This window comes from Triturus cristatus, chromosome 11, assembly GCF_964204655.1.
Source record: "Triturus cristatus chromosome 11, aTriCri1.1, whole genome shotgun sequence".
Taxonomy (NCBI): domain Eukaryota; kingdom Metazoa; phylum Chordata; class Amphibia; order Caudata; family Salamandridae; genus Triturus; species Triturus cristatus.
In genome coordinates, this window is record NC_140594.1 from 625,030,771 (window position 1) to 625,053,664 (window position 22,894).

The 22,894-nt window shown below is 47.4% G+C and overlaps 1 protein-coding gene across 5 annotated transcripts in view; it reads right to left on the minus strand.

Moving 5' to 3' along the window:
* Nucleotides 1-22,894, minus strand: part of ANK1 (ankyrin 1) — an 826,509-nt gene that overhangs the window by 347,955 nt on the left and 455,660 nt on the right. For all 5 annotated transcript variants that reach the window (XM_085634053.1, XM_085634051.1, XM_085634052.1 and 2 more), the window contains exons 20-21: nucleotides 19,183-19,281; nucleotides 18,709-18,801 (exon numbers count right to left, since the gene is read on the minus strand). In XM_085634053.1, the coding sequence (XP_085490179.1) occupies nucleotides 18,709-18,801; nucleotides 19,183-19,281 (192 nt within the window). The remainder of the gene's footprint in view (nucleotides 1-18,708; nucleotides 18,802-19,182; nucleotides 19,282-22,894) is intronic.

The window sequence follows — 22,894 nt, forward strand, 5'->3', positions numbered from 1 at the left end:
CCTCTTCCCAAATATAGCTGACGATAGGCATGGATCTAACACTTTTTTAAATGGCTCTTTAAAGACAAAACTGTCCATTTGCTTAGTAGGCATAGGAAGTGCAAACTATTTGCTGCCCTTTATAGCAGGTTCAGAAAACCCCCAATGTTCTCAGGTGGGTAATCCATTGGGGCCGGAGATGGAGATGAAGGTGTAGGCATCTTCAGAGGCTGCCAAATCCTGAAGAAGTGCTGTGTGTGGAGTACGTTTTGCCAATGTGGGCAATGGTAATGACGTTGGTCTTGGTGCAGAAGTTGGAGCAGAAGGAGGTCGCATGACGTTTTCTATAATTGTTAAGCATGAATTGTAAATCCAATACTAGAGAACTAAGTAAACCAACTATTTCCTCCTGATATGAATGCTGGTAGCGATGTTGAGGAGTATAATGGTCATCCTCTGTTTACTCCTCATAATCCTCGTCATCTTCCTGACACTTAACATGTAACTGGGCTGGACTGCTAGCCATCCAGCTATCCCAAAAGGTCCCCCTTCATCAGAGTCTTCCTCTTCTAACAGATAAGCTGGGAGCAATGGTGAAAGTTTGCTGGGAGAGGTGCTAGGGGTTAAATACCTTTCTTTTCTCATTATTGACTGTTGTCTCAATTGTCGAAGGTGTTGTTGACAGGGTCACCGACGAGGTTACCAGACTCTATGTCATGAAACGAGTCATCTGCCGACGGAGAATTAGTCGTCGGTGTTATCATTGTCGTCGACGAAGGAACAGACATCGACGAAAGAAGCGTTGTCACTGCAAGCGATGAGATCAGTTTAATTTCGTTAGTCGCCGGTTGGGATTGAGCAGCCATCGACGACAAAGTCATCATTGAGGATGAAGAAGCAATGGACAGAACAGAAACAGTGCCCGTTGAAGAATTCATTAACGCCACTATGTATGTTCTCGTTGTCATCGGCGCCGACGAGGAGGTCTTGGTCAATGGGGGGACGCTCGCCGACAGTCTGTCAGAAGACGTTTTTTTTAAAGAAAGACGAACCTGAGAAGGCAGTGTAGATTGTCTAGTTGGTATTTTCTTGGACTTTTGTGAGGAAAGACGTGGTCCCTTTCTCTCTTTTTGTTCCGCAGAAGAGTGAGAGACCTGAGAGGATTTAGAAAGACTGTGGCATTTGTAAGACCCATAAGAGGTCTTATTTTAGGCCTTTTTTGGCTGCTCAAGGGAGTAATGGGAATGGGGTGACCTGTCCCTTGTATGTGACCTTCCAGATGAAGCAGAAGATTCCCCACTGTCAGAGTCAGAGACTGGCTCTTTCCTGGATTTGAGCTTCTGGAGCTATAGAAGCAGCCTTCCTTCTCTGGAGTCTTTGAAGAAAAGGAACAACAGACCTTACAATCTGTTGCTGCATGGCTGGAATAAAGGCAGTATATGCAGTTCTGTTGAGGGTCCTCGGAATGAAGCCTATTCTTTCCACAGGTACAGCAAGCCCTGAAGAGACTTTTCTTCTCTTTGTCTGACATGTTGTAGACAAATAAGCTGTAGAAATGAAGAAAGGTTGCAAATATATATTGATGTGTAGATATAACTGAGCATATCTCAAAGGAGACTCCCTAGCATCCGTGCGGTTAAAAATCTGAGGGATTGGAGCTCTCTCAGCAGTGTTTAGCAGGGAAGCCTGATTGGCTGAAGTATAAGCTGGGTCTCTTTGTAAATGGACAAAGATAGGTTGCAAAATGGAAGGACCTAGGGCCTTCATGCTCTATCTTTTACATTTTATTGCTATTATATAGTACTGGGGCTCAAACCTCGACAACAGGGAATGATTCAAGCAGGTGAATCTATAAAAGTCCCAATACTGGAGAAAATTTCTGAAATAATTCCACAGGCTTTTTTCTACATGCCTCTTTTACAAATATGTTTCTGATCATATGGTCATATATCAATAGATGGCCCCAATGAAGCCTTTAAAAAGTGAGTCCAACACAAACCTTGAATCTTTAGTTCTCATTGAAAAAATCTGCTGGATTCGGCGTTACTTGTCGAGGAGAGCCTCGTTAAGCGCTTAATTCATTAAGCTTTTTTTTCCTTGAGCTAGCTTGCCCTGCTGTGGGACATTAGGGAGTTAGTGACACCTATGTCAAAAGTAAGACACTACATCCCAGAAACAGGTTAGTGAAATGGCCCTAAATCATCCAAATGCCTATAATGAAGATATCTCTGTCTCAGTAGTTCAATGGGAGATGTCACACAGTTAATGTTTATAATCTCTCTCATTTTCTTGGTGTCTAGGAAGGGATGAGACTCTCCGAGCAATAGTTCTGTGTACATTATATCCAGTGTGATGTGGATTGAATTTGAATAAACAATAATGCATGTGTAGCATCCACTTGAACGGTGCGTTGCTCTGTTCTTTTGTACAAGGTTGTTTATAAAAACTAAAATGTCAATATAAATATATATTTTTAAAGTAGCCTTAACCCCTTCGCTACGGCGGGAATTCCGCCGCAGCGCTGGGGGGGTGGGGGGGCAGCGCGGCGGCGCTGTGCTCATGACGGAGCCACTCCGTCATGAGCCACGGTTGAGCTGTGCTCATGACGGAGTGGTTCCGTCATGACTCCGCCCACAGCGCTAATCGCCCGCACAGGCGGGGAATTAGCGCCGCGTGGGCGGAGCGGCCGCCAACGGCCGCGGCATGACGGAACCACTCCGTCATGAGCACACGGCAACCGTGGCTCATGACGGAATGGCTCCGTCATGAGCAGGGGAGGGGTTAAAAGCTTCCCAAGAACTCTGCATAAATTACACAGTTCACTGACTGTTTTACATGATCTTTAGAATACTGGCAAGTGGTGGCATCCAAAGAACAGCAAGGAACGCCCATAAGTAGAACAACATCATAAACATATTGTTATAAGGTGAATGCACAATTATGAACCTACTATGCCCAACTTAAGAAATGCCTATTTGGAGATAAAAACAGTATTGATATCACCAACAAACTGAAACATTCTGGCATAATTTGTTAGTTATAAATCTATAGATTTAGGTAATGGGATTAATGATGGCAGCAAGAAGACCCACTAAGTTTATGAACACAAATCAATCGTCCCGTTTGATATATCTTTTATTAGTTTACTAGCTATTACTTTCTATTATTAATCAGTTTACGTTCTACCAATGTTTTAATGTAAATCAAGACCTTGTTCTCCTTGATGTTGTTGCGCTGTAAAGTGCGCTGATACTTTCGAGTACAGTGACGCTATAAAAAAATTAAGATAGAGAAAATAAATGAAATAATGCAATGGGTTTACAAACTCTAAACTTTGGAATTATTTGCTTGTAAAAGAAGAGTTAGAGAAATTTAGCAATGAGTCACAACTAGATATACATGCACACAGGCCTCAACAAGGACTAACACTTTTTTGCTGTGTCAAGCAAGGCTGGTCTACACATGGTAGTTCTCAATTCAATTTTGAAGTTGCTTCCTTTCTAATCACTCACAGATTTTTCTAATTCACGCAAGGTCTGATTGGCAATGATAGTCTGTCAGCCAGGCAGACAGTTACTGATGCATTGCTTAGATCCAATGGCAAAGTGAAGCAACCTCCAGCCTCGAACTCCTCTGTTGCATATGATCCACGGTGAGTAAAACAGGTTAAGGCAAATATCTAAGAGGGCTGGTGGAGTTAATTGGCACCTTGGCCTATTTCATTAGGTAGGTAGTTTGAATTTTCGAGGCAAAGAAACAGTGCAGGCTGTTGCAGGGTTCTTGTGAGTCTGGAAGAAACTACAAATATGGGCTTGAAATTAATAATTTGTTTTTTGAGTCAGAAGTGTGCTGTTCCCTTTAGTTTCATAGTCTGACCGAAGTAAATCATTCTGCCTTTACTTAGGGTCGTTTTAAGTCCCAGTTGTGTCAGCTTTCCTCCATTACTGTTTGAGCTGTCAAGGTCTTATTTTGAAGTAAGATGGTTTCAACTCGGACATTTAGGGCCTTATTTTGACTTTGGCGGATAAAATATTAAGTCACAAACGTGGCAGATATCCCGTCCTCTGTATTACAAGTGGCACGGGCTACCGTGCACTTGTAATATGGTGGACAGAATATCTCTTTTATTGGTGACAGAGAATCTTGTTTTCCAAACTCTAAATAAGATTTCAATTCTTTAGATGATTGTCTGGTATCGGTTTTCTTTTATATGGAGGGGTAATTGCGTCTAAGATTTTGTACACTGAATGGAAATGATTAAGCAGAAATTCATTATGTTGAGTTTTCACTCTTCTCAGCTACAGAATTCATTGAAGGAGTATTCTAAGACTCTTCACCAAGGTTTACACATATGTTGGGCTACGAATCGCACTTTGTGATGGGGAGATCAAAGGTTTTCAGGTTAAGGGTGCTCCCAGAGACTAACATTGTCTTCGGGGAAGTTAAGTGATCTTTGAGATGAGTAGGTTTGGTACGATGAAAGGAGAAGCACTTGTTTTCGAAGTGTCTGCTGTGATGAAATAATGTTGAAGGCCAAAGATCCAGATGCTGAATTTTCCAATTAAAAGTACCTTATTCCAGAAGAATATCTTATCATAGGATGTGATGGTTTGGAGGAATGCTAGGCACCTTTGAGTGAGTGGTGACTGCATATATGATGATTGGGGATTTCTTTTGTTTAGAATACATTTGGTGGTAATTTCTTTGAAGGCAAACTAAATGGGGCTACTGTCTGATTCGTTCAGTGGCTGGAAGGTGCAGGGTGAGGGGAGAGTGTGGGGAAATTATAGGCTTTCAATTTATATTTAGGTCATTATGATTAAAGGACAGATAGTACATGTTAAAAATATACCTTTAATGGGAAGGATGCCAACCATGCAGAAATCTCATGTGTGACATTGACATTCACTGATTTTTCGTATGGGAAAGTCAGGACATTGCACCTGCCACTTACATGCCAAAACAAAAACAGGATTGAACAAATTAGCTTATGATCTCAGTCTGGTGTATACCTTTAGATATTTTAACAAGAATCCTGTGAGAAGAACTATGGGTTTCTGTTGCCTTACCATGTACTGATATCACAAACTCACTGCTTTCTAATAAGAGCCGATATAAAATCACATTAGCAGATTTTATATTAATACATGAAAAGGGAACATATTTGTTTAAAAAGAGGTATACATTTGGGGAAAATGACACTATTACCTGTTATTTTTCCATGTTTTTTTAACTGCCAAGACAAAGACTAGGACAAAGATAGCGAGGTGTTATGGCGAGCAGAAGAGAAGCACACAAACAAAACATTCTTTCTGGTTGCATTTGGAGAGTGCTAGAGTGTCGGAGGAGGCGAAAAGCATAGATTCAGGAGTGGCAGCGGGGAGCATCAAGGCCACATACAGAAAAAACACACCCTCATACAGCGCCAAAGCACTACCAGACTGTTATGGTCCTCGACTGCAGCCCGAAGTTGTCAGAAGCCACCTGAAATAAGGTATTAGACATTGGGACACCGTAGGCCACAGTAGGCCAGTCTGGCACAGAGGCCGGTTGGGCAGAGGCAGCAGGCGGAAAGCAACAGCCAACAAACTATGGCACACTACGGCAGAGGCTGCCTGAAGCCGAGTTAGAATCAGAGCAAAGGGCCTCCCACTAGAGGTAATCGTTGCACCCTTCACTGTTTGCTTGCATTTTGTGCCACATCGTCTTGCTGCCCTATTGCATTGTACATCCAGCCAAAAGCTAAATCGATAGAAGGGCCTAGTAGTAGTGGTGTATTATTACCAAACATAGCCGTATTGTAACAATTACAACTATCATATATGCAGCTACCACTGTTTGATCACTCCATCACCCCAACTGTACTGCCCCAGCCACAGTATCTGCACCAGCTACAAAGTGTCTGGGGTATCCAGGATGATCCAGGCCTAAGCTTATGCCCTATGGCAGACTCCTGCATTGGCTTCAATGGTGCTCTTGTCCCCTGAGAGCTCATCTCACGTGTCCCAGGCTCAAAGAGGGCATCACCTGGGCTTTGCCTCTGTCCCACTTGCAATTACGGGGGAGGGGGGGCGGCAGTTTCACGATGTGGAAAACAGCTGGCCGGAGGTGGCGTGCTAGCACAATGGTGGATAGAACTTTCAGTGCCTGGTGGCTCGAGTTTTGGGAGCCTGTAGGGTGAGGAGGCTATGGTGCGGCTTGCAGGGGCCCAGAAGCTTCAATACTGGGAGCCAGGAGACTCGCCATCTCGAGTATCTGGTGCCATGATATCGGGGGCAAGCTCACCCGTCTGAGATAGAGCTGCGTTGTATTATAAAGTGGAAACGAGCAGCTTGTCTTGTAAAAAGCGGTTGATACTTTCAAAGAGTCGCAGTGTAACATTCACCTGTTAGGATTGTGCATGCAACTAGAGCCAACACAAGGAATAGGAAAAACAGTTATGAGGGCCTAACAAAAGAAACTAATGAAATAACCTATATGCCCAATGGCAAACCCAGTAAAGTCCCTGTAGTAACCTTCAACACAAGAAGCCATTACAATACTACACAGGAAGACTGCAGTGCTAAGCCACGCAGTTTTAACACAGAGATTGCCATGCAGTTCTAGCACAGTCATTTATTGTATCACACATCCACTCTCGTCAATCCAGGTCAATTATGTCTTGATGACCCACAGAAGAACTCACTTCCTTCTCCTGTGACAGGAAGACATAATATTCCATCTTAATTACTACGCCCATATCTCTGAGAAATCCTTTCATGACTGATACAATAATGAACGATTATGGTAATTAAGCGACAAACCCTGCACCCAAGCAATACGATCACCTGACCAATCAGGCCCTTTTACTTCACCTCCTTCCATTTCAATTGACTCCTCTGCTGACAGAAACATGTCCCTACATAAGGGAAAGTGGAAATTTCTTCAGCCGTCAACATGAGCATGGTGCCCACGGAATGTCAACAAAGAAGCCAAGTAAGTCAAGCAAAATTGTATCAGCTGAAATACACCACAATATCCAACAACATAACTGTGTCACTATGTAATCAATACATCTCAGTAAGTAGTCCAGTAAAATTCCCAAATGGAGACCTGTCCTCTTTCCTTTTCTTTACAAAATGCCATGCAACAAACTTGACTCAAATAGGGCAATGTTGAAGATTGTGTATGACTTCATTCCTCTTGATGATGATTTCAAGGGCATGGATTCACACAATGACCCAGTCATTTCACTGAATCCAATACACAAAACCAGACAGCCTAGTAATGAACCCTCCCAGGCTAAACTTTTCTACTGAGGTTGACGAAAAGAGAATTTGAACTTCTAAAGAATTCGAAACACCACTTGTTCAACCAATTCTGGGAATCATGAAAGCTATGTTCAGAACACTTGACATCAAAGCAGGAGCATTATCCTTTTTTTAATATGTCTTTTATTGGCATTGTGTAATCTTACACATCTTTATACAGTATGCATGAAGTTGAACAGCAAAGGTTAAACATAATATTTCTGATTTCTTTCTAATTGGGCGCTCAATATGTAGTGTTATGAAAATCTTCAAAGTCCATAGTCAACACTGATAAAAGAAAGGTCCCAATGGTAGAAGACATACAGACATAAAAGAAGACATCAAAAATGAACGTAGACTACCAACAGAACAAAATAGATACGTATCCTCTCACCTATCATAAAAAAAGTCTTAGGCACCAGAAGTAATGAACTCTATTCTAGTGGACTGCAAGAGGAAACTAGCAAAAAAAGGGTAGCCCACAGAGTACACCAGGTGAGCTGAGCCCCCCAAACTGTAACCTCAGATAAATAGCTCCTGAGTGTGCTCCTTCCCCCAGCATCAAGGTAGCAAACAGCTCACGAACTTCAGCAATAACCAAAAGCCAAATTTCCATATATGGAAAACCTGTAGGCCTCTACCTAGCGTAAACACTAATATTGCTAGGATACCCTTGCAGTGATAGTGCACTACACAATTCCACATAACATAACAAAAAGCCGGCCCAGAAGCAGACAAGAAGGGGATCGACCAGAAGTGGAAAAATTAAAATGGTCTACTATGATGCAAATATTGCAAGGATACAAAGAAAACGACTCAATAGCACCTCCACTTGCTAAAGAACTTGGCAAAGCCAAACTCCAAAGAGCAGATATCCCACAGAGGCTGCCAAGTGAAGTACATATTTAATTCGTCAGCACCAACTCAGGCCTTCTGTGTGATAAATCGTGTACAATCCATATGGAAGTCAAAAGAGTGTTAACAGGTTACAGAGATCCATATTGTAGGAAAGTAGGATCTGCTTCTTATGGTTACCCCCACTTTTTGCTCCCACTGTTTTGACTAGTCTGGCTGGGATCCTGCTATTCAGGACCCCAGCCTATCTGCTTTCTCCCTTAAATTGATATATATGTACTTTGGTACAACTCCAGATTGGATACTGGCTTACCCTTATCAGTCCCTAGTATATGGTACACATGTACCCAGGGTATAGGTACCTCAGAGGCCTCCCATGGGCTGAAGCATGTTATTATGCCACCCCTGAGAGGTAATGTAAAATGGAACCCTAGGTCTGCTACTGCAGTCTGTATAAGCTGGTGCTTGCACCACTTACGAGAGATATAGGTTCACTATATCTATATATATATCACTACACCTAAAACCTTATAAGTCACTCCTATAGCAGGCCTTAACAATACTGAAGGCAGAGTGCTGGGTTTTACGTGAGAGGGTGCTCCTGCAGGAGCAGGGCCCCTCTGCAGTCTTCGGAGACCATTCTCCCGGGCTGTACGTGATACTGCCAGACATATAGGTAGAGGTGCATTTTAACCTCGTGGTAAATGCTATCTCGAAAACGACTGCAACGAAGTATGTTATGTTTGGTGTCAAACACCTTGGAATCATACCTCCACACCAGTAACTGGTGTGGGAGGTATGATTCCTCCCCTCAGAACCGAGGTTCTGGGGGTACCTAAGTCTACCGGTACCAACTTTCTCAAGCCTTACAGCACAAAATGGATGCTGCCGGCCACAGACACGAGTCTGCCCTTCTGCTGCTGAGCCAAGCTTGAGCAGGGGTAGGCAGCACAATACGTATCCTGTCACGGGGAGATGTGACCACCTCCCAGACAGGATTTAGTGTATTGGGGCTGGGTGGGTGCACTGTCTCAGTGCCAGAAAGTCTGCACGAGGGGCACATTTGGTGTCCCTGTGCAATGTGCATAATCCAGCTCAAACCAGTTCTGGGAGCCATTTGCTCCTGCTCTGGCGTGAAACTGGACAAAGGACATGGGTGTAGCCACCCCTCTGTCCTGTCCCTTCCCTGGGAGGGTCCCTAGAATCTGTCCAACCCTTTCCCGTGGGTATAAAATGGGTTACCTGGCTACAATACATTAGATTTTACGTGGACAAGATTCTGCAAGAAGATACCACTACACTTGGACCGTCTGGACACGCTGGACTTCGCTGGACCTCCCTTGGGCTCGACTTTGTCTTCCCTTGCTGTCCCCAGTCCTGCCACTGTCCGTGATCCATACAGGCTCCGTGCTGGACCCTGTGAACCTCCAAGAAAACAGAAGAATCTCCCTTGGGGTGAAGGAGTCACTCCCCTGCAAACGCAGGCAACGTAACGCATCTGACCTGTTTGCTGATCCTGAGCTCCTGCGGACTCCGAAGGCTCCAGCAACACCGGAGGTGGGTTTCTGAAGGTCTGCGAGGTTGAGCTGCCCCCTCACTGAGTTTGAGGCGGATATCCCTTGTGGGGACCGTATACCCGTACTCTTGTGCACCGCGTCCATTTGCAGCTGTACATGCTTGTTGTCGTGTAACAATTCCATACATTGGGCCATTTGTAGCCCTGACCCCAGCGCATCTTTTCTGAGAAGGACTCCGGCATCCTCGCACTCTGTGCCCTGCTAGCTGATATCCTGTGAAACCGCCTGAGGTCCCTTTGCGACTCCTGTGCCTTCGGCCTGTGGGTACACTTGAGGGTCAACTTTGCTTCATTTGGGCTCCCCTGGTTGCTCCAGGCCTGCCCTGACTCCCCTTGCTGTGGTGAGTCCCCTGGTCCTCGCTGGGTCAGACCGACACCAAATTTGACCATCTATGTTGTTTTGCGCCTGCCAAGGCTTGTTGGTGCTCCAGCCGGACACCGACCCCTCAGCACTCGACATCCTTCGTGGGACAGCTTGCCTCCCACTCCTGGTTGTCCTAGACGTCTCCGGGTCCTCGCAGCTGAAGAGTCAAGATCACCGTCAACACACCTGAAGCACCCTACATCGGTGGGCATTTGTCTACCGAGCCCCTGGTCACTTCAAAGTGACCCAGACTCTGTCCCCTCTGCTTTCAGGTTCTTCTCATCTAGAATCCACGTTTCGATTCCATGGGACACTTTTCATACTTCCAGCAGCAGCATTTCTTTGTCGACTCCAATAGAAAACGACAAGAGTTTCCGATGCCACTTCGTACCTATGCACCCAGCTCCTCTGGGATAGGTAACTCTGATACAAAGGTATCCACGGGTGGGGCGGCTCTCCAAACTCTTAAGTTCCAAGGGTTGTCTTCGTAATCTGTTGGGAAGGGTCCTTAATCTCTGATTTTCCAACCACGAGTTTCCCATTGAATTGTACGGAGCACGCGGTTGTGTTCTCACCCTGCACCCGTCCTCCGTGGGGTCCCTACTCACTACCCTTGGGTGGTTCCTAGGGGTCCCAGCGATTCTACACCTTCTAGACTAGGTCTTGTCCCGAGTCGTGGTTCTTATTGCAATTTAGGATATGATTTGGTCTCCCCCTGGAGCCCACTGTGTATTGTGCTACTTACGCTTGATTCTTTGCAACTGTATTATTTGATTTGTGTTCTATCCTTGTGTAGAGGACACTAGAGAGTGTTATAGATAATAAATACATATTTTTATAACTACTGTGTGGTTTCCCTTTCATTTAACCAATACTGTAAGGTTGCATTCTGGTAAAACAAGGTGCTTAACATTACTTCAAGACTTAGCCTGAAGGCTGCTCTCCATAGCTACCACTAGGTTATCTTTCAATAAAGGGTGTCTTTGACCTAATCACCATAAAGGTTGTTTGGACTGGTACAAGGTGCCCACTTTAATTAGTGAACAGCATTTACCAGGCCAACTTCTCACACATATAATTTGAAATTGCCTTCCAGGAGGGAGAAGAATATACTACATCTCGCAAGAAATCCATCATGGTCCCACCAGCAACCCCACAAATGCTGCAATTGTAATTGAGTTCAGGTAACATGCTAATTGCAATTGGGTGTTAGGACTTTTGGACCACCCCTGTGCTAATAATAAAAGCAGTGTCTCAGATGATCAAAATGCAATTCTGGGCTCTTACATTAAGTAAGAAAGAAGCCAAAGAAAGCACTCTTCATTCATCCGAAATATAAAATCAGAGCCCTGTTTCGAGCCATCCCTAAACGTACTAGTTCCTGATGGAAAAGAGATCTCTAAATCAAGTTTATAATTGGAACCCTCCAAGCACCGACCCATGCCAAAACCTTGTCAAAGGCTCCTTCTAATACTTTGAACCAATGCAGTTGCTCACCGGACGTCTTTGAAACAGTCCCTCATTTTATGTCCCTAATTGAAAGATCATTGAATGTTCAGAAATATTAAAAATGTACCTTGTTCTTAAAAACAACATACAACACAGCAGAAAGGCATTAATGTGTTGCTACAGATCGGACTTGAATGATAACTTTCTGGTGGTAGTATCATACATCTATGCAGCTTGGAAAATAACAAGATATGTAAAAGGACTCCCCCAGAGGGCCTGTCCCTTGGCATAGGGAAATGTCAGCTACATCTGTATGCTCCCTATTCTGGCAACATGTTGCACGATCCGGATACTTTAATCGAAAAACTCTCCCATACAGAAACTATGCTATCTGAGTGATAAAAAACACGTTTTTCAGTACTCAGCTGTTGGACGTCGCTCAAAGTTATCCAAAGTTTATTTTTTGATCAACTGTTGATCAATTATTTTTAAAGTCCAGAACTTGAGTTGCAAATTTTATTTTCTGTGTAAGAAATATTTTTATTATAATTGATTCAAAGAATAAGTTACTTACCTCCGGTAACACATTATCTGGAGAGACTCCATCTAGCTGCAGATTCCTTGCCTTTGAATTTCCCAGGCGTCAGGCTCGATCCGGAAACGTTTGCTGAGCAATAACCCTTGCACGCGATGTCGGTGGCTCCATGTGATTTCATCAGCGTTGTCAGTGTCGGTTATGACGTCGCGGTGCCTATATTGGCGCCACCCAGGTGCGCGGACACCAGTATGTCATTTTTTCCAAGCCAGAAGCGCAGATCCATAAAGTAACTGACATAGTTGTGTGCAAAACTAGAACCCTGAAAGGGAGGTATCCCTAACCCTACAATATTAGCCTGAAAAGTGGGGAGACATGGGCAGGGCTGTAAAGAATCTGCAGCTAGATAGAGTCTCTACCAGATAATGCTTTACTGAAGGTAAGTGACTTGTTCATCTGATAGAGACTTCTAGCTGCAGATTCCTTACCTCTGAATTAGATACCCGAGCCATACCATCCCGGTGGTGGGTTGCGGACTCACATCCTAAACTAAGAAGTCTTGCAGCACTGAAGGTGCAAAATGCCCGTCTCTGCGCACCTGACCATCCAGGCAGTAATGTTTTGCGAATGTGTGCAAATAAACCCACATCGCTGCCTGACAGAGGTCTTGGACTGGGACACTCCGAGCCAAGGCCGTGGTCGCAGCCTCTCCTCTGGAAGAATGGGTTCTTAATCCTTCAGGGGGCTGCTTCTTTGCCAAGGCATAACAGATCTTGATGCAGAGAACGACCCAGCGAGAGATGTTCCTTTTCTACAGTGCACTTCCCTTCTTTGCTCCCACGTACCCCACAAAGAGTTGGTCGTCCACCCGGAACTCAGCTATTTAGAAATCTATTTACAATAGGAGATTTGAAGTGAGAGGGCTGGTCTGGCAGCCGCAAAAAAGCAAACAGAGCAGAGAGGTAACCTTTGAGAGTTCCCAAGGCAGAGCCCTGCTGGGCAAGGGTTAGAATGAATAAAAGTACAGTAGAAAGAGAAGCAGAAGGAGGGTCAATAGACCTTTTTTGTAAAGGATAATACAAACTTCTGCCAACTGCAGGCGTATACCGTCTTAGTGGAGGGCCACCTGGCAGCCAGAATAACGTTACAGACTTCGTGTGGAAGGTCAAAAGCTATCAACTGTCGCCGCTGAATCTCCATGCATGGAGGCGCAGAGTTGACAGTTTCGGGTGAAGAACCCTACCCTGCTGCTGCAACAGAAGATCCTCCCGAAGGGGCAGCCTGATCGGAGGATCGATACTCATTCTCAGAAGCTCTGGATACCAGAGTCTCCTCGCCCAGTCTGGAGACACAAGAATGGCTTGGGCCCGGTCGCTCCTGATCTTCTTCAGAACCCTGCTCAGGAGTGGTATGGGCAGAAAGGCGTACAACAGGCCTGAGCTCCACTAGCAACGGAAAGCGTTGCCCAGCGATAGCCGCCTTGGAAACTCCAGTGCTCAGGACTGCTGTCACTGGGCATTCTCTTTGGAGGCGAACAAATCTAACCAAGCTTCTCCCTACTGCTGAAGAAGACATTGCGCCACCTCCGACTGGAGATTGCATTCATGATCCGCTAGGCATCGACGACGGAGTTTGTCCGCCCTGGCGTTCCAAGAACCTGCCAGGTGTTGAAGCATCAGGGTTATGCCCTGCTGTTCCAGCCATGTCTAAAGACGAAGAGCCTCTCGACAAAGGGTCCACAATCCCACCCCACTCTGTTTGTTGCAGTACCACATGGCCGTGGTGTTGTCGGTGAACACCTGCACTAGCTTTCCCTTGACAGAGGGAAGAAACGCTTTCAATGCCAACCAAATTACTCGGAGCTCCAACAAATGTATGTGCAGTCGAAGACCAGTGTCCCCTGATCTCCACCTCTCCCAGGTCGCCGCCCCATCCCAGAAGCGATGCATCTGTCACAACTGTGAGCTCTGGCTGGGGGAGGGAGAGGAGTCTGCCGTTCACCCAATCGCGGCTCGTTAACCACCACTGCAGATCTTTTGCAGTTCCGTCAGGTTTCTGAACCACGTCGGGGGAAATTTCCCTTTTGTTGTGCCCATTGGAACTTCAAGTCCCACTCAAAGCCTGCATAGCATGCCTTACCAACAGGATGCAGGAGGACATGGGGCCCAACAGCCTCAGAGTCAGTCTCACTGAAATCCAGGATAGAGGATAAAATATGTGAATCATAGCCTGAATATCCTGGACTCGCTGCTTGGGAGGATAGGCACCAAACTGCACTGTGTCCAGAACTGCTCCTATAAAAGGGAGCGTCTGAGAAGGAGTCAGGTGTGACTTCGGCACATTTATAGGGAACCCCAGCAAATGCAGGAGGTTCACCGTAGTTTGATGGTGGGAGACGACTTACTGGGGCGAGGATGCGTAGAGTGCGACTGACCCGCCTAACCTGAGCAATGATCTGTGACCACAGCCATCAGCTTTGTTAACGCCCGAGGGGCACTGGTAAGGTTGAAGGGGAGCACAGTAAACTGAAAGTGCTCATGGCCTACCTTGAACCACAGGTAACGCCTGTGCCTGGTAGGTTGGGAATGTGAAACATGCAACCTGCAGGTCCAACGCTACCATCCAGTCTTCTTGGTCAGGGCAGACAAGATCTGAGCCAGAGTGAGCATTCTGAATTTCTCCTTTTTGAAGAAGAGATTGACAGTCCGAAGATCCAAAATGGGCTGTAGCCATTTGTTCTTCTTCGGAATCAGAAAGTAGCGGGAATAACAGCCACTGCCTACTTCTGAAACTGGCACCCTTCTATAGCTCCCTTCGCCAAGAGAGCCGTAACTTCCTCTTAGAGTAACTTTAAATGATCCTCCATCAGCCGCTCTTGATTTGGCAGAATAGGAGGAGGAAAAGAAAGAAAAGGTAGAGAATAGCCCTCCCGGACAATCTGCAAGATCCACTTCACCGATGTTATGGATCTCTAGTGGGGGAGATGATAACGACTTCTCCCACCAACTGGAGAAGTGTTGTCCTGCAGAATTAGTCTAGGAGTGCTTGGATGCTGCGGCTGCTGGGGGCAGTGTGGTCAACGACTTCTGGCCTCCATTTCGAGATTGGAATGCACCACGTCCTTGCACAGCTCGGGCAGTCGGTGCGGAACGGTGGCTGCGATAGGGCTGACACGGATGGAAACCCCTTCCATTGCCACAAAAGGAGCAAAAGGAAGACTGGCCATGGGGGGTGGAGGAGAGGCCCAAGGATCTGGCTGAAGCTCGAGAGTCCTTGAACGTGACCAGGGCCGAGTCTGCCTTATCCCCAAAAAGGCGGTTTCCATCAAAGGGCATGTCCATCAAATTGGCTTGGACATCGCCCGAGAAGCTAGTTGTCCTAAGCCAGGCGTGGCGCTTAAGTCGTTGAAATCGATCTGCCTAGCGAATCGGTCATATCTAGGCCACACCGTATGGTGAATTTTGCTGCATCTCTCCCATCCTTGACAGCTTGGGAGAACACAGCTCGGGCCTCCTTTGGGACTTGTGGCAGCACTTGCACAACGGCTCCCAAAGGGAATGGGAGAAACAGCCCAATAAGCACGCGGTATTCACAATGCCAGGCTGGAGGAAGAAAACAACATCTTCCCAAATGAATCAAGCCTCTTGGATTCCCTATCCGGAGGAGCGGAAGGGAATGTGCCTTGGGACGTAAAGACCTGCACCACCAAACTCTCTGGGGTGGGGAGCTGGCTGAAGAACTTTGGGTCGCCCGGAGGTGGGCGATAGCGGCGTGTAATCGTTCTATTCACAGGAGCCCTTGTGCTAGGTTCGGACCATTGCTCTATAAGGACATTTGTAAGTGCCTCATTAAAGGGCAACAGGAGTTCGGAAGTGTAAGCCCCAGGCTGAAGCACCTCAGTTAGGAAATTAGTCCTGACCTGCACCGAGGGCAGCTCCAGTCCGAGGACCTCGGCTGCCTTCTTCACCACCATGGCACAGGATGCCCCCTCCTCCATAGCCACTGTTGGCGGAGAGAGCATGCCAGTATCTGGGAAAGTATCCAGTCCACTAGCCTCCCCAAGTTACCCATACCAGTCCAAATTCTCCTCAGGGACTTCTTGGGTTTGAAGAGGGTCCCCATACCCCACCCAATCCTCTCCTGAGCCTAGCACATCTTCAAAGTGCTCAGTCGACAACATAGAACATCTGGGTTCTGTTGATGTCGGAATCGGCGTTGATCTTCGTCGTTTCTGCTCCGTGGCATCGGGAATGAGGATGGGGCTTGTGCCCCGACAGGCATCGTTGACTGGTGTTGTGGTTGGAGCCGGCGGCCTCAAACCCAATGGGGCCCCTTCTGACCCCGTGGGACCCAAAGGTTCACCAGCGGGGTTGTTCCGCTCAAATACACGGCGCATGGCCTCGTAAAACTCTTTTATTTGAGAGGGAGTCGCTCCAGCTCCCGGAAAGGGGGGGGGGGGGGACAAGAAGTCAAATTAGACTGTGGATCCGTGGAACCGTGCCTAGAGCGTCGGTGCGCCTTACTTCTCTCAACGATAGACGCCACTTGAGGTGAAGGCGAAGTCCGCATGGACTTCTTCCTCTTCTGCCTCTTACCCGAGTGTCCTGAGGACCACGAATGGAAGAAAGAGGTCCCGCTCCCTCCTCTTCTTCGATTGGAGCTGTGACCTCCTAGGAGTCTTGCTGGACGGTGTCGACTGCCGGGCCGTGCGCAACTTCATCCCTCGCTCCCTCAAGGTCTTCGGAGCCATTGCCCGACAGTCCGAACATGACTTTGTATCGTGGTCGCACTACAGATACCAAAGACATACGCGATAGGGATTGGTAACTGACATCATGCGGGAACAACGCCCACACGGCTTGAAACCTGTCTTCTTTGAAGACATCCCTCACACATTAAGTCGGAAAATATCCAAAATGTCAACAAAAGTCGAGAAAAAACCTGCCAAAAAGCAGCAGAAGGGTAGCTCTTCCCGGAACGGTGCTTAACTGGCGCAGAAAGAACTGACGTCCGCGCTCCTCGGTGTCGCCTATACAGGCACTGTGACATCATAACCGATGCTGACGACACCAATGACGTCACACGGAGCTGAATAGAGCCACCCAACATCGCGTGCAAGGGTATTGCTCAGCAAAAGATTACGAATCCAGCCTGACGCCTGGGAAATTCAAAGGTAAGGAATCTGCAGCTAGAGGTCTCTATCAGATTAGTATATATTTATTTGTATACTGATAAAAGCTCTGGTAGACAGCTGTGTTGTCAAGAGAAACCTAAAAAGAATGGATAGCATAGAGGACAGGCACAGTAAATATACATACAAAATGAAGAGACAATGGAGAGTGAGGAAGGAAAAGGGGTAAAGATAAGGCTATGTGAGTGAAACCTCATAAAATAAAGAACATTCCAAATTGGGATAATTTATGTAAAAGGCTTCAAACTACATACTCTTGATGTCTTTGCGCCAAAACGCAGCAATCTTGCTTTCAGGTATTGCTAAAACAAATCTCATTTCCCATTGGAATCCCCCTCAAATTTCACCCACGCAAAACGATTCACAACTCTGATGTACATATTTTATTGTAGCTTCTCTAAGTCTTATTTCCTCTCTGGTGGTGATGCATCAATGCCTGCGTTTGCACTATTGTTTTCTTGTTTTTCTAAGAGCTTTTCAAGTGCATCTATGGGTGCAGTACATACAATTCTCCTCTAGTCACTATCATATCCTTCTCTTGTCCATTACTCTTAGTCATATAGCCTCTCCTCCTGGATTTCTGTCATCCTTATGCAGTCTTGACATTTCATTCAATAGATTTTAGTGCCATCATCCAAAACAAATGTTTTCTACCCATTTTAGGTTTAGTAGAATTGTACATCCTTCTCTTTGCCATCTTTATTCAATACTGAAATCCCTGGTAATTTTTTCACTTCTATTAAATATTGTCTTTAAGTGTTGCTTTATATAATTTTCTATACAGTGCTGTCATTGAGAATTAATATAAACAATGCATAAGAAGTGAATGCCTGGATTGCCACACAAATTCTACTTGTAGTTTCTTCTACATGTAATATTAAAATGTACAAAAGTTTTTCAGTGAGAAATGTTCATCGGAATCAAAATTCAGTTGTTAACATTTTACAAATTGTAAACGCAAAATTTAAGACGTATAGATGCAGTTGCAGTAAAAATGATAAATCTGAGGACTTCATTGTATTTATATGTAAAAAGAAGTGTAATCCATAATTTCACCATTCAGATTAGCAGAGGAGCCAATCTACTGTAGTCATTTATTAACATTCAGTGAGGATACAGAGATATCTGCAGGAGCTGTGAATGGTTACTACAGACTAAGATAAGATTCCTGTCTCTGCAAGGAAAAAGTTAAAAGATAAATAGAAGGGTGTGTGTGTGTATGAGAGAGTGGCTTGTTTGTGTGGTCTGTGTGTCTGGCTGAGTGAAAGAAAATTGTCACACGTACATGTCTAGTGAATTTGCATTGTTTGCATGAGGCATGGAGAAAGAGTATGTGTGTGTTTATTGTGTGTGTACTGTGTGTGTGTGTGTGTGTGTGTATTGTGTGTCTGATGTGAGTGCTGTGTATATAGGGGCACATGTACAACTCCACACCCAATGCAAGAGCTGCTAGATCACAGCACCACTTACCACAACATGGGACTCCTCTGTGACGATCTTCAGCACATCTGTCACTGAAATGTAGCCAAGTCGCTTGGCAATTGCCAATGCAGTGGTACCATTCTATAGAGGAGACAGAGGAAGGGAGTCTGTGAACAAAGAGAAATAGGAGCGACAGAGAACAGGGGAGGTGAACCAGTGAGAGGCCAGTCACCTTCCTGAGGGAGAACATAGGAGAGACAGAGGCAGATGAGGTTGCGGGCGAAGGAAGGGGCAGAAAGCTAACTACATTCTAGAGCGAAATTAAGGGGAGAAGAGAAAATGTAAAGTTACCAGGGAGGGGCAAGGAAAGAGGCTCCATGAGAGAGATTAAAGTGGTGGAAGGCAGAAAGGAGAAACAGGGAGAAAGGGATCAGGAGGGAATGTATGAGAACCAGTGGACAGAATGTTGTGAGGAGAACCAAAGAGGTGTGGGGTTCAAGACGGGCAGCATCACACACTCACCGAACTGATCTCGTTTGGATTGGCTCCATGCCTCAGCAGAAGAGTGATCACATCGGTGTGTCCTTGTTGTGCGGCCTGGTGCAGAGGGGTGTATCCCATCTTAGGACAGACATAAAGAGGACATCAGATGCAGGATGACAGAGATAGAGAAAAACCATGGTACAGACAGGGAGGGAGAAGAGAAGGGGAGAAAAAGAGAAAGCGAGAGAAAGATAATAAAGATAAATATAGAGATGGTGGGGTATTCAAGAGCCTCATAAGACAATGGATGAGAAAAACATACAAACCAATAGGGAGCACCTCCAGGCTGGACCAGAGCGCGTGGTAGGCTGCAGCATGGAAGCGCCTTGTATCTCTAAGCTGCTGTATGGACCTTTGTCCGCCCCAGGGTAACATTTCTCACTGCTAGCCTGCGGAACAGAACAGTGTCCCATAGGGTGACAGCCAGCACGTCGAGGCACTAGGTGGGTGTGCAACCAAATGACAGAGACTGATTCCCAGACTGCAACAATGTGCTTGGCGTGCCACAGAGGGGAAGAGCCTTCGCCTACAAGCTGGGAACCGCCCGACAGCTAGACCGATGGTGCTCTGCTTTAGGGTCACAGCGCACAGTGCCAGCTGCAGATGGCCTGAGGCCTTGCATTGGTTGACTGAAAATCTCAAGGAAAGCTCAGTGTCAAATGTAGTAGTTTCAATGCAGAATAAGAATATAGGCTTAGGATTAGGGGCGGGTCACAATGTTAGGATGAGTAAAAGTGTAATGGTTAGGGTTAATGTTAGGATTAAGTTTAGGGCAAAGATCAGGGGTAGGATTTAGGAGAAAAAAACCACTAACATATCATACACACTTCAGAACATCAGTGCACATAGATGTCAACAACACTGCCAAATCAACAGCAGTGTAACACAGAATGTGGTAACACCGACCATAGAAACACTCAGCTAACATCTAAGACTAGCACACCACCCCCTTATGTGCACAGACTACATCATAATTAACGGGTGTGTGCTAAATTGTTAGAGAAAGCCTCACACTGGCCAAGCAATAGATAATCAAGTGCCCAATGCTGTAAAATCCCAAGAATCTTTAGGTGCCCCCACAGATGCACATAAAAACCTACAGTGACACCAGGATCAAACATAATTTATCCTCACACTAATCCACATGCCATTTCTAAACCAAACACTGATCATACTGTCCACTAATCTTACACTATTAAACACCAACAAACGTCAGATAAAAACTGACTTCTCAGTTATGCAAGAAAGGGTGCCCAGGTAGAGAATGAACTGAAGTGTCATAGAAATAGTGGCTGGCACTATACAAATGTGAGTGACATAACATATCTGGCTGATGTAGCAGATGTTTGGTGTGGTTTCTTCTATGTAGTGGTAGCTCAATGCAGTTCTATTTGATGTCATATCATAGAACCCACAGTATGCACCCATTGTACCAGGCTGCTGCTGTCTCTCAATGGCAGTTAAAGTGGGAGCTGCACAAGCAAGCGTGGCAGTTCCTGGCTCAGCAGTCATGTAACAGTGACTATCAGAGAAGGGCAGGGAAGTGGGTTCAGTTTCTCTTGAAGGTGGGTAGGTCTGGGGGGTGTGGCCAAGCCGCGGGCTGAGAGGGCCGCGCGACGTTGAAGCTCCGCCATCGGCCCGGCGCATACACGGATGTCCCCAGCCTGCTGACTCGGGCGCTGGACGACGAACGCTGCCATTACTCCTCCTGACCCCCCGGAGCACGACGCGAGGACGATGGGGCGCCGAATGGCTCGACTGCGGCCGGCGGAGGGATTGGACCCGGCGGCCTGAGGCCCCAAGATGGCGGCCTGGAGCGGCGATCGGGAGCGGCGTTAGGAGCGGCGGCGGCCGGTTTGGAGACAAGTACCTTGGGGGGGCTACGAGGGGGTTTTGAGCTCCTGGGTGCGGTCTGGCGGGGGTCTGCCTTGCTCCCTGCGCTGCTGCTGGCTCGGGGCCGGCCGGGTGCTCGGCGTTGGCCCGGCGCTGCGGGCACGGCCTCGCTCGTCTTCCTCCCTTGGGCCCCTTGCTAACCCGGGCGGGGGGCCGAGGGGGGAGCGGGACGGCCAGTTAGCGGTGGGGGGGGACGGGGGGGACTCCGGTCTGGGCCGGGCGCCCGGGCTGCTTCTGCCCCTGTCTTCGGGCCCTCTCGGAGGGTGTCCTGTGTTCCGCGGGCTGGGCTGGCTGTCCTCCTTTACCCAATCCTCCAACACCGGGCGGAGGCCGCGGCGCCACAGCTGCTGGAGGCAACATTGTGGATTGCTCCCCTGTCCTGCCGGGGTCCTGCAGCTCCGTGAAAGCGCTCCCTTGTCCAGTTCGTGGGGGTGTCGCCGTGCGGCTTGGCCTGGACAAAGCCGCGGCCCTGGCCCGGAATACTGCAGAGTCGGGGCTGGACCGACGGCCCTGAGGGGGCTACGCCGTCCGAAGAGCTTCGCCGGGCGGTTGTGGATTGGGCCGCCTCGCTGAGCTGACGCTGCACCGACTTTGGGCCACCTTTGACCTGAGGGGAGCTGGCTGGTTTCGAGTCGGTCGTTTGGGGGCATGGGTCGCAAGGACCCGAAGCAGAAAACGCTGACCTTTGAAAAGCGCACTGAGCAACCGGCGGAGAGGCGCCCCGACATGACGGCTCCGGCTGAGGGCGCGGCCGGCAGGCCGGCGGCTCGTGCTCCATCCCCAGACTGGTTGCAGGAGATGAGAGCTGGGTTCAAGTCCATTGATGGTCGCTTTGACGCTCTAGATAAAACGCTGGAAACAATGGGGGCCAAGATCCAGGCCCATGACAAGCGTTTGGTTGAGGCTGAGGCCAGGATCTCAGCCATAGAGGATAGCGCTGTGCAAGAAACCAAGCGCATAGATAGAATGTAACGCATCTTGAAAGAAGTAGCCATCAAGAACGAGGACTTGGAATCGCGCAGTCGGCGCAACAACGTGCGAATTACTGGGGTCCCGGAGTCCACGGCTACGGGCCGACTGGACGTATTTGTGGAAAAACTGTTGTCAGACATTTTTGGGAGAGACTCCTTCATGCCGGGCTTTGTGGTTGAGAGGGCGCACCGCTCCCTGGGACCGAGGCCTAATCCGGGGCTCCCGCCTCGCCCGCTGATAGCCCGCATCATGAACTTCCGGGACCGTGACACGGCCCTGCGTCTGGCTAGAGAGAAAGGAGATATAACCTGGCAGGGCTCGAGACTCTCGTTCTACCCTGATTTCACCGCGATGGTCCAGGAGGCCCGACGGAAGTACGTGGGGGCGAAGGCTGCGCTCCGCAATCTTGGTTTAAAATATGGCATGCTCTACCCGGCCCGGCTGAGGGTTGAGATTGACGGCCGGGTTAGGCTCTTTGACAATCCTACTGAGGTGCAGGAATTCTGCCGCATGTACAAGCCACACAAAAGCCCTCCCAGGGGGGATGGGAGTGGGCAGTCTCCCCCACACAGTGGTTCAGCGGTCAGCCAGGACTTGTTTGCAGGCTCCGGGGATGGGTGAGATAGCGCCTACGTCCAAGCTTCGTTCCTTCTAAACTCTTGCTACATGGGGACTATGGAACACTTTTTGTATAACTGTTCTGCAGTGCTGGGTTGATGTCGGGTCGTTGTCACCCCCCTTTGGTGGAAACCGCTGGGACGACTTTTGGTTATGATGCTCCGCTTGTTACTGTTTGCTTGCACTTGGCGATGCTGTTTGGAGCTTT